The sequence below is a fragment of the Candoia aspera genome, chromosome 4, assembly GCF_035149785.1.
Source record: "Candoia aspera isolate rCanAsp1 chromosome 4, rCanAsp1.hap2, whole genome shotgun sequence".
Taxonomy (NCBI): domain Eukaryota; kingdom Metazoa; phylum Chordata; class Lepidosauria; order Squamata; family Boidae; genus Candoia; species Candoia aspera.
The window spans coordinates 31865124-31877991 of NC_086156.1; the positions used below are offsets into that span (position 1 = coordinate 31865124).

Sequence of the window (12868 nt, forward strand, 5' to 3'; positions counted from 1 at the left end):
AATTTATACAATGTAATTATCCAAAATAAATACTGAGTTGAATCCAGACTACAGTAGTGGAAGTGAATCCCACTGTACTCAGTGGGAATTACTTCACAGCATCGTTTATAAATGCAGCCAAGCCTAATTTCTGACTGGTGGAAGAATATACAGGCCTGCTTTACCCTAAGGCAACATGAAGCAATCACTTCAAATAAATTACTTACAGAGTGCAATTTTCATGCCTCCCACTCATGAAATAATGGAGGACAGGCATCCTACCATGTTGACTCGCCTTGCACTGATTATATTTAATCAACCTGAACTCCAAAGATCAGAACTGAGAAGCAGAACAAACAGCCCTTCCTACCCCACCTCCAACTTCACAATCAAGGTTCTGCCTGGAATTACAAAAGCAAGTAGTAACAAGACGCTATTCAAACTCTACACCCCTATTATAGACAGCCTTTCCCCGTTGGGTTCTTTTTCCTTGCGAATTAGTTGGAATCCCGGATTTGGCCGCAGGATTGTCCCGGGAAAGCCACCCGAAAACGGAAGGAATTCAACAGGTGTGGTGTCATCCACACTGGCATAACTGGGCTTTCTGAATTTCTGCCTGCTGTTGTGTGTTACTATTCAGAATGCCGGGGAGGGGGGCGCGGGGGTCCTTCGTTTGGAAACGGCAACGTTTTCCTTCCATTCTCCTGGCGGGGCAAGCGACTCTTCTGGATGAAGTCAGCGCGCCGGACACAGGCGGCCTTGGGCTGCCTGCGACCTCGAACAGCAGAGCGCGTGGGTTGATTGTCAAGCGGCGACCGAGCGGAGGGGCGGGGAGAGCGGCTTGCGGCTCCGCAGCCCTGGAGGGAACAATAGAGGCTGGAGCGAGAGCCGGGGCCGCCGCGACAAAACAAAGAGCGGGCTGGAGACGCGTCCACGCCCCGCTCTCCACCCACCCGTCTCCCCTCCCTCACGACTCTTCAGTTTTGCTCTAACCTGCTGCAAGCGAAGGGGAGGGAAGGGAAAGAGACCAGACCGGGCCGGGCAGGGAGCCCCGCCGGCACCAAGCGAGCCCTCTGATGCCCGGGCTCCCGCGCCATTCTGCAACAGCTTCCCCAGCCCGTCGCGGGTCGGAGAGGAGAGCCCTTGGCACAGATACGCTTTCGGTCCTCACCTTCCTTTCTTCTTTTTAATTCCTCTGCTACAAACTTGCTTTTGGTTGCCAGGACACCGGACTTCGGAGAGAGGCAGACAAAGGGGTTTTGTGAGCAGCTGCTCTGCAGGCGGCGGCGGCGGCGGCCCCCGAGAAAGTTAAGCAGGGCGCCGGAGCGGATGGAGAGTTCAGCTGGAAAAGCAGGGCGCCGCTTCAGCCGCCCTTGCCCTGCGATTTCGCGCTCGGCCGAGGGATGGCCGCGCTCGCCCTAACACGCGGTGGCGCTGCCCCTCCGGCTGCCCTGCTTCCTACCTGCGCCTCGGTGGGGGTGGTAGCTCACCCCGCTGCCGCCTCCGTCAGTGTCTCTACAGGATCGGCGACCCCGCGACGAGTTCCTGCGCCGAGACCACGTTCGACCTTCGAGGGCAGCATAGCTGCCGCCTGCTTTACATTATGTGGATCCCACTCCTGGCTTTCATAACGGTCGGGCTCGTCTCCCTGCACAAATGCCAGCGGCACCCCGGCCCGGTCCTGGGAGTGAGTCGTCTGCTCGCGGTGGTGGTGCCAGGCTCGGGCCAGCGCCGTAAGTTTGTTCTTCCCATCTGGAATCGCAGCATGTTTCCTCCCCTACCTCCCTCTCCTCTTTGCCTGTCTGTCTCTCCACACATAGTCCGGGAGATGCACCTGACTCACAGTTTGCAGTTCAATCTGTGGAGTCTTCGATTGGTAGTTGAATTTGTGCCAGCCCCGTTATAGCGTAGTGGGACTTGGTCCAAATACACGTAAGTTCGAGCTTTAGTTAAATGGTACTCGAGAATCCTTCTCGTTTCGAGTTGGCTTAGAGTGCAGCTCTAATGTGAAACTCCATTATATGAATTGATGTGAACATCGGCGCTTCAATACCCTTCTGACGGGTTTAATATTATGAACAAGGCAGGAAGGACTGACATAAAGTAAGTAGAACTTAGAAGAGACAGAAACTTCATCCCCTTGGAAAGTCATCCTGAAATGGTGTCGGGTGCTTTGAGTTTAGGATCCTAACAGCTCCTTATCCTGACTTTGGACAGTGGTTCCAGATTTTTTGCCAGGTGGGTTGAATGACTGAGGCATCCTTCAGGTGTATATAAATTCTGTTACCAGGATTTAAGAAGCAACCTTACACAGGATCAGAAACTTGGTTCAGCTAGTTCAGTACTAAATGTTTGTGTGTTGATAGCAGTTTGGCCGATTTCAGAAGGCTGTCTTTCTCAGTCCTGCTTGCAGATACAAACAACTGAACCTTGGACATTTGGCATGTAAAAGACATGTACTAATGAGCTTAACTGTTTGCAGTTCATGTTTTTCTTATGCAACTATCCCATTACAGCAGTTAATTAATGCTAAAATGCTGTTGTTGCTTATTACTACTGTTCTAAAGGGTGCCTGTAGTTACTTGGCATAATTTAATAATCCCAGACCTTACTTTTTTGCATGCTATTGCTATTCAGCTCCATTGTTTATCATATCTTTTCCCTCAGAATCCATTGACTAGGCATCATCAGATTGCAGGAGATCTGTGGCAAGGCTTCCCATGGTCCATGGGGTCCAGGATCCTTGTGATAGTTGTATAAAAAATATGGCCTGTCCTGTGCTTTAAAAAGTATGCCAGATTGAGGAGTATTGGTTCATGAAGAGTATATAGTGATTTGCATATTGCACTGAGTGGAACTTAACAAATCAACTATAAACAGGACAGGAATGTTAGATTTTTCCAGTAGTTCATTGCTGAGCCAGAATCTGAGCAGTTGTTTCACTTTTTTCTCCAACCATTCCATGCAATCATAATGAAGAGTTGCAATAAAAGTATGGGTGGAATTCTTTGGAAACAATTGAGACCGTTCAAGTGTCAGAAAATAACCTAAGTGGTACTTTTAACCAGATGACATGGCCTAACTACAGAGAAGTTCTTTAATTTCCTTCTCTTCCTTATAAAATTATTTCACTAACCTCCAGTCATCACGTAACACCAGCTGTATTATGTGATGCAGCTCTTGTGGTGATCAGCGCAAGGACACCTATATAACCAAGTTATGTTTGCAGTCTTTGCCAGCACTGTGGTAATTCTAAATTCTTCTCTAAAATATTGTGTCTTGTATGTTGAGAGAATGTATTGGACTGTTTGTGATCTTTGGAATAAGAGGAACTATATTTAAAGTCTTACCCTGTTGTAAACCCTATGAGATGGTTTTAGGCTGATACATTTCTTAATTACAGTATATATTCTATGAACTGGCAGCTGCACTGGAATCTTAAATACTCTTCTTCAGGTAAAAAAATGCATGTTTGGATTTGGCAGGAGGACACTTAATGGAAGAAACGAAGCAGTTCCTGCGTATCTAGAACTGCCCAATTAGATCTCTGAGTTGTTGGCCTGTTTGCTGATTGCCTTACTGTGTAGTAAACCTTCTCTAATCTGATGTTCTCCAGATGTGTTGGGATTACTACTCTCAGAATTTCCAATCAGGAGTTAGAAACCCAACAAATCTGGGATGCTTAGATTGGGGAAGCCTGTTTTAGAATTGGACTGAACATGAGAAATCTGCCTTAGCTTCTGATTTGATCAAGAAGACCTCAGCAGTAGTTGAAATCCAGAGACTAATTGGCATTCAGCTTAGTCTGATATTTGATTCATATGCTGTAACATCTATTTGCCTGAAATAAAGACTCTATTTTCCAAATAATTTACCTATGAAATATTATTTGATAATTTCAAATAATAATTTGAAATATGATAATGGAGGCTGAGTTTTTTTCCTGACTAATATTTTTTGGGAAGAGGGGAATTGTCTTAAATGTAGGATCATCATCCTTTCTGGTAAATATGGTACATCACTGCCATGTCTAAGTGCCATGGAGAATATGACTTTAACCATGACAAATTAAGCATGAGACCTGGATACAAATTTTACAGTTATGGCATGTGGATTCCAGATTAACTTTTTGATCACATGTGCAAATGTTCTTGAATAATGAAATTAATCTAATTTTGAAATTGAAAGTTATAGTTTTTATTATTGGGATAATGAATATTACCTTCCATTTCTTAAAACATTACTTAATATTTGTTCAGGGGTGGTGGTAAATGTTTTCCTTTGCATTCAGCTTATGTGCCAAGTTTCAGCCTGGAATCAATTAAAATATTCATGCTGGAACAAATACATTGTTACATATTTGACAAGTTAATAGCTCAGTTTGGACATAACAATAAACAATGGTTTATGGAAGAAGTCCCTGGCATCTATTCTGCCCCTCCCTTTTCTTCTTCCAGTGAAGCTATGGGGAGGAATTTTGAAATGTTTGCTTCTGATTTCAATTAATCAGAAGTAAATAGTGTGCCTAAACTATAAACTCTGATTTAGCTGGAGCTATCTTCAAAAACTAAAGTTAGTTTCTTTTTACTAATCCAAATTAAGACAAACTGTAATTTGGCCAGGTTCAGATGTAATGTTTAACTGTGTTTATGGAAGCAACATTGAACTTGCACTCCTGCTGCTATGCCACAGAAGAGGAATGTGAAAACCCAAGGTTCACTGCTTTTTAAGCTATTATAATATACTAAGGTTTGTTATTATAAGAGAACAAGGCTATACAGAAACATTTGCCCAAAATTGTTGACTGAAAATTACTCTGGGTCTTCCCATTTTTATACCATGTCTTGCTTTTTGAATTTAAATCAAATTCATTCCAAAGGAAATTTATAATTAAACTGGTTTGTTTAAGCCATATTTAATTATAAAAACTATATCTGATTTTGGTATCCTTATTTATCCATCCAAAAAGAATGGGAAACTGTTCTGGATGGTTAATTGGACATTTATTATCTACTTTCTTGTGAAGGAGAGAGAGGAGATGTTGTAAAAGCTTGCAGCATACTCATATCCATAACAGGAGACATCTTTTGTTGTGATGCGTAAATGCAGCTTTTGTAGTAGAATACTACCATTTTAATGGTGTGCTATAATTTTAAATGAGTGGAACCGTATCCATATTTCCTAAGTTGTAGAAATTTATTTTGAAATACATTTGTTAATCTTGAAGGCTTTTACTATGGAAAAATTGTGATAGTTAATAACAGATCATTATGTTTCCTCTGTTTTGCATTTTTAATATATTCAAAATATAATTTGCATAGGATGTAGAGTCACTGGGGTATCCTGCAAGCAGACAAGAGGTTTTGCCCACGGCATAGCACCTGGCCAGTACCTTTTTCTACTAAATCCTTAACTACTCCAGGTACAAAGTTATTGTGCATTGCTATCGTTGGCACAGATTGGATTGGTGCTATGCAAATATACTAGCAATAGTGGGGAGTCCACTTCCATCAAGGTGCTGCACACATGGTACAGTGCATAAGTAAGTTTTACCATGTTTTAAGTTGGCATCCTGATATTACTATCATTGCTTCTGTACAACCACTAAAGCCATTCGTAGACATGAGCATGCATTTGTTTACATAGAAAGCTTTCTTCTCCTCCTTCCTCTTAGTGGCAGGTTGGTTGGGTCTCTAAATTCAGTTCTTCAGAAGGGCTAGTTCTGAACTGTCTCAATGTCTGTGAGAAGTTGGCAAATTTATGTTTATCATTTCAGCCAGTTCTTTTAGCTACTCTTGTCCACATAAAACAGAATGCTTAACTTATGAAAAGAAACACGTTGTGAAAGTAGCATTCAAATCTGGCAATTTTTAGAAAAAGCTTAGAATGCTGATAAGCTAGAACAGCTTTACTGCCCAGTGACAAAGGATCCCTTGTTCTGTGACTTTTACCAAATGGTAATTGTAGCTTAGTTCAGCCAAATGAAACAAATATCTGGTGCTAGGATGAAAACATAGGTGAATGTGCCAAAATCATTTTTCACCACAACTTGCCTTTATTTTTTTTTCGGTAATTTGAAGGTTATCAAATGAATGTATTTTAATAGCCAGAACTGAGATAATTATCTAATGTTAACTACATTAACTTGGAGCTTGGGAATGGGCTTATTTGATAGGAATAACAGTTTAGATCTTACTAAGTTCTTTCTAGAAATGCTTAATGTAAGGCAAAATGTGTAAGCAAAAATTGCCCAGTTCTTAAAGAAACAGGAGAATTGAAAGAAACAGGAGAATTTAGGACATTCCAAATTTACTTATTTGTTTGTTTGTTTATTTATTTGATTTGTCCCCGCCCATCTCCTCCCATCAGGGAGGAGATACTAGCAATAGACCACACATAAGAGCTAAAAAGTGAAGGATGGCATGGTGGAAGGGAGGCAGTCTGAGGCAAAAATTGGCTTATAGGGAAACACCTTCCATTTAGTCTGCCCACCCTTTCCTCTCTGCTGGTATGCCCATTTGAAAAAAATGAAAAGAAAGGTTGCAAGAGTGAAAGCTTCCAAAAAGTTACATACAAAGTAATAAGTACTGTAGAAGAAAGTGTGGCATATAAGGTACTAGAGGAGGCCTTGCATGTAAATCTATTTCCAGGGTTGGCTGCTGATATAGGGAAGTTTATTGCATTTAATCCAGGCTTCGGGAGGAAGACAAAACATGGTTGTCTTCTGCAGCCATTCTCAGTATATCTTTTGAGTCTTTCCAAGGGCAGAGGGGGATCATAGCATTTTCAGGACCTTAGAAAGATTTCACCTAGTACTATGGGTCTGCTTCAGTTGGGCTGCTTTTGCTTGGAGTACATATATTTCTAATGCATCTGCACATTATATAAGTCAAGTTTTGAGCCACCTGGAGAATTTTATGTGAAATGAGAAAAGTCTAAAATGCTTTGAGGCTTTAATTTCTGAATAGAAATACATTTGGCCACAAAGTGTGAAGAAGGGAAGAAAAATGTTTTCTGCTTAGGAAGAGTAAATAGCACATTTTTTTTTATCTGGATTGTGTATAAAAATGCATATTAGGGTGTTAGCCCTGTGAGGTCGTCCAAACAAGAAGCACAACCAGGAGTACTAGCTCTATCTTTATTGTCAGGTCACATTAACAGAATCTTGCAAGAGTGAAAGTTATTTCTCCCCTACTTACCCTCTGGAAAGCTAGGGAGAGGTGCTTCTAAAACGTTTCCTACCCTGTCCCCACTTTTGTGGGCTGAGGCATCTTTTACATGCCAGTTATTCCATCTGTGACTCTCCCCCCTGTCTCTCAAGGCCATTCCCACATACCATTACATAGGGGTAGCATGACATGTTGAACCATTAGACATTATCAACAGATCAATTATTATTTGACTTCACACTCTTTGGTTATGCTTGGATATACCGTTAAAGCACAGTTTAGTGGTCAGAGCATGAGCTATTTACCTTTTCTCCCAGGATTTGTGGGAAAGAAATAAGAGGCATTTGTTTCTTGTTTTCAGGTGAGTGTAGTTTGACTAAATTTGAACATTAAGATATAGTTCTGATGATGGTTTAAGCCAATGAGCTAGGACCATGAACCACATTTTTGAAGCTGGCTTATTCAGGTATAAGGTTTAAATAATTTCAGCTCTGAAAAAAGTCCTTCAGCTACTCAAGCTAAACTAACTTTATCCTGTCTAAATCTAGGGATTCATCTTCTTAACTTGTTTAGAATTTTGGTTAAGTAAATATAACACAGAAGTGAATGTTCACACTTTGCAGAATGGTAGTCAAGATTACAACACAGAGAAACACTTTTACCTCAAACACTTTTATCTTTAAAATAAACAAATCATGTTTACATTACAGCCAAATCATTAGAGATAGATATGAGAATGGGATATTTGGGCACACTCATCAGACCTTTTCCTCAAACATTGCAGAGATTTTAGGAAAGTCCCTAGAAGTAATAGGATAGGGTTTGAAGGTCATTGTGCATGTTTACCATAGTATGTAAGGGCACCAGCAGTTAAGTAGAATGTGGTTTCTTCCTAGTTCTCAGCACCACTTACAGATGTGCAAAACCCTTTGCCAGTAACTCCCTCAAAGGTCTCTTGGTGGGCATAGTCAACAAGGAAATCTTTGTTGTATTCCTGATGACTCTATGAAGAGTATAATACTGCCTATAGTAGTGTTAGATTTATGCTGGCCCTTTATATGCCAGTATCATGTGATGTTGCAGTCAACAATTGATGAATTCAAGTGCATATTAGCTCAGAGTTTAATGCGATTGAATAAGCAGGACTAGCATCAAAAAGCTTGGCAGCTGTTTTTTTTTATAATCAGAAGGCAAAACCTGAATGGCAACATTCATTTTATTAGTTAGAAACAGGAGATGTGATGAAACATTATGGTGAAAGTAATATCTTTAGAATTATTTTTTGTTTGTGAAGCATATTCTATTTTTTATGAGACACTAATTCCAGATAGGTGCAGATGATTGAAAAGAATCATCTTTTGCTTGCAATGTGCTTGAAATGGGAAAAATTGTCAGTAGTAACATTAATATGGGTCTCCCTCATATGTCAGTATAAATTAACCATACATATCAGCACAAATGAAAATGCAGACTACACATTTTATGGCACTGAGAGAAAAAGCATTAAAATTTATTTAAAAATAAATGGCAAACATTTTTTCTAGGAATTTCTTAGTCTGGCTTGGTAGACAAAACTATTTTTTATTTTTATGCCAAATTCAAGAAACTCTGCAGAATTCCAATTTTGCTGAGAAATTATTCTTATTGTTATAATTAACAATAAATTTTTAACAATAACAATTAACATTTAATATGAGTTGAGTTATTTTAGTATCAACAAGGCTTCCTGAGATAATAGTAACCTGTAAGTTGTTGATATATGCAGACATTTAATTCCAGAACTGTCTGCTTTTTGTACACATCTAGCTCCTTGTTTCTGCTCATACTCTGGGATTTGAGAATCAAATGTCTTACTGCTGATTGAACAACTATGTACTGGACTTAGATGACTGGCTGATTTTAAGAGGACTAATTATAATGTTGGGTTCCATGTAATAAATCCTCAGAGTAAAGAACTCGATTTGAGCATTCTGTAGCTTGCACAGTATGCGTGGCATAATCTGAATCAGGTCTACCATTGAATTTTGTCTTGTCTGAAGAATACCCCCCCCACACACACACAAACAAATATTCATTCTTGCAATACCTGGCCTATTAAGTCTTATTTAGGGAACTGAAATGTAATTCTCCTAGAATGCATAATTTGATATACAGTTATAATTTGACATTGTAGAACTAGCTATGCCTAAGGGTTTTATGCATACATATGACTGTTTAATGTATTGAAGCCAAAATGTGGCTTCTCTTATTTTAAAATACCTATTGGCACATATCTGTTATTTAACTAAAGCCAGTAGAAGTGTGTCCGTTGATTTTTTTTGGCAACATAGTTCTTCAGTTTTGTCTGGATTCTGCTAATAAAATGGTAAGAAAAGTCTACAGTGAGCCAAGTTGTAAAAATATTTCCAGCTTTATTATAAGGTTTAGAAAAGAGAGAAAGAGAAAAAAAAGGTATAACTAATTTAGTTATGCCTTAATTCTAATTTTTTTGAAGTAGACTGGCAGATAAATCAAATATTTTATGAATGAATATATGTCTGTAAATGTTATTTCTATAAGAAATTATTGGAACATATTATTAACCAAACAGATTTTGAATCCTATTTTTAAAATTACACAACCCCAACTCATGTTTGTCTCCTTGTAACACTAATGTATAATCTTAAAACAAATATGGTTCATAAAGTCTTATTGCAGGCCATCTCTCTTGTTGTCCTTTGTGGTGTGTGCAATAGTTGCTCTATTGTTAGGCTCTGAGATGTTTACAAAAATTTAGTTAGTTAGAAAGCAGGTTCTTTCTACTGTCAAGACTTGCACAAATACAAAGAGGGCCAAAAGGTATACAGCAGAGGGCAATAACACAACAGTACAGCCCTGTCAGCCCTGTGAGGTAGACCAGATCAAGAAACCAGCTTCACTGGAAGACTATAAGCATACTTTATTGATATAGGCTATAGTAATAGAATCTTGCAATGAAGATTTAGCAAGATTTATACCATGAGATTTTGCTGTTCTTGTAATTCAGTTATCAGCATGTGACTCACATCCAGCAATGTGCCATGTGTTCTTAAGGATGAATTACCAAAATATATTTTGGAAGCACGTTCTGACTCTGGTTTGGCCTGCCTAGCTTTTAAAATTGTTTTTAATGTGCTGCCATTCACTTTTTAATGAAAAGAGTCATTGACATTTTGGTTATTTCTGACTTCCGGTGGAGACATGGTGGACTGAACAGCTGTGCCCACAGATTCAGTGGGCAGAACTGACAACGCAGCAGTTTTTTCGGGCTCAGGCAGGTTTTTCCTGAAGCCCAGGAGTGTTTTTCCAGATAAGGAAAACACCTGGAATCATCCCATCTGTCCTCCGGATGGCTGCTTGCAGCCAGAAGGTCACAAACAGCATTCACGCTCGACTGGTAAGAGCAGCCAGGAGGCTGGGACATCACCATTTCCAAGCCGTGCTGTAGCCTTAAAGGGACACTAAAACCGGCTGCCCCATTTCTAAATCACCCAATTTATATTTCTTTTAAGTACGCGTACCCTAAGCAAGCCTTTCTACAGCAAGGAGAAGTGGGTTCTCTTGGTGCTTATTGTTATTTTGGGGATTAATTTTTAAAAAGTTCTTTTTACGTTTTAGACCTTGTTTTCCATCCAAATATTAAGGAGGATTGAGAGTAAATAATTGTCTCCCTGTTGTTATTTTTATACTAAATTTGAAGATACTAGCATTTTCCTACATGTTGAATTGGCTGTTTTGAACTGTCAGTTTTCTGCTTCTACTTTCCCTGGGGAACTGTTATCTCACTTTCACTTGTGTAAACACATTCCAGAATTCTTTCATATCTTTGACTTTCTCTCGTTAAGCTCCTAGGGGGCGTCATAATCTACTGCTTGAGACATGGAGGATTTTAAATAGACTTCCTCTTTCACCGAGATGTCAAACAGATTCTTTCTGATTCCTGCCAAGTTTTTATGCAAGGCATTCAGGACATTGTGGAAAATATGAGGTCTAAAATGTTTCATCTGGTTGGGGATGTTGTGGAGGAAATTGAGGAATTTAACAGCAACATAAATGTCTCTTCTAAGAGTAAAATCAGGACTTCTGTTGAAATGCTGGATGAAGATCAGATAGACAAGTTGAAGAAATTAAAGGGACAGATAGAATTGCAAGCCATAAGTAAAACTGAATTGTTGACGGAATGCTATGGAAAAGAAGGGGTTATTATGTATGGGAGGTTTTTTGTTGAGAAGTCGGAGTTCTTAAGGGGGTCAGTTGGGCTGTCTGATTTCTTTATGAAAAAAGCTCTGTGCATATTGTGGGGATATGTAAATGCTCTGGTTTATTCTGAAGTGGGATAAGGGTTTAAGAATATTTATCTGGATTGCTTTTAGGGTTTGGCTGACTTCATTGACCTTTAATGATTTGGATTAAGATCATTAAGGTATAATAAAAATGATAAATGTCTGATTTTGGGTTTAATATGATTAAGATTATTAAAATTGTTGTATTATCAAGTATAATGGTAGACAATTTATGTTTTTTTAGTTTGATCTTTATTATAATAGACAGGAATTGTTGGGGCCAGCTCAAGAACAAGGTCGAGTCAGTATAATCCAAACTCCAGATCTTTATTGCTTTCACCATACAGACAGAACCTTGCCAGACTAAAGCTACTCTAACTGACCTAAGGGGAAATAACCTGAGAGACTCTAGGGTGGAGCTACATTGAACCTCTTAACTTTCCCAGCAACAGTCTCCAGACTGTGAATCCTCTTATCTTTCTGGAATGCGGTCCCTCCTTCCTGGGAATCAGTGGCAGCGCCGAAATCCACCACAGGAATGTATAGAATAGTAGTAGGAAGGAAATAATCAAACAAATTATTTATTTATTTATTTATTTATTACTCAATTCTAGCCACCGCCCATCTCCCCCAAAAGAGGGACTCTGGGCAGTTTACAATAAAATCCAGCACAAAACATAAACACTAAAATCACATAAAACAGTTATCATAAAATACAAAAAATAGATAAAATCCAAGAAAGATATAAAAGAGAAAAAATGTTATCTTTGGGGGGGGAGTTGATTAGGAGGGGTGTGTGTGTGTCTCTTTTAATATAAGGGGAGGGAGCAACTGTATTTAGTGATTTTTATAATGCGCCAATGGACTGATTTATAGAAAGAATATGATTTTGGTTTAATATAGAGTAAGGGATTGACTATGGAAAATTGTTGTATATCCTTGCTGTTAAAAGTCAGAAGTCAGCTCTTTTTGTAATTTTAAAAATTTTCTCTTGTGTTTCTATACTTTTTTTAGTTTTTTCTTTTTTTTTCCTTTGTAGTTTTTTGTTTTCCTGTAGCTTTTATCTTTGCTTAAACTTAATAAAATTCTTATAAAAGACATTTTGGTTTATTTCTTTCATCTAATGTTGGTCCACACTGAAAAAAGAGACCACATCATTTAATACCAAAATGTTATGGTTTCTGTTATAGGATTTGAAATAGATGGACCTTTTAGTTTTCCTCTCCTATGGATATGGAGCAATAGTTCATTGTTGACACACTGAAACTCTGCAAAGTGACTGAACACAAAACAGATTATATTTCAATGGCTCTCTTCCAGTATTCTCTGACAAAGGTTGAAAATAGTTGATGGCATGCTGTCCTTTTGAACAGTACAAACTTCTAACAATGTATCAAGTATCCAAGGGATATGGTTTGG

General features: G+C 39.0%; 1 protein-coding gene across 2 annotated transcripts in view; it reads left to right on the plus strand.

Moving 5' to 3' along the window:
• The first annotated feature begins 855 nt into the window (after window positions 1–855).
• ITGB8 (integrin subunit beta 8) overlaps window positions 856–12868 on the plus strand; it is a 43810-nt gene continuing 31797 nt past the window's right edge. The window contains exon 1 of one of the 2 annotated variants that reach the window (XM_063303746.1): window positions 856–1712. In XM_063303746.1, coding sequence (XP_063159816.1) covers window positions 1583–1712 — 130 coding nt within the window. In that variant the 5' untranslated portion in view covers window positions 856–1582. The remainder of the gene's footprint in view (window positions 1713–12868) is intronic. The other variant, XM_063303745.1, reaches the window with a different exon arrangement.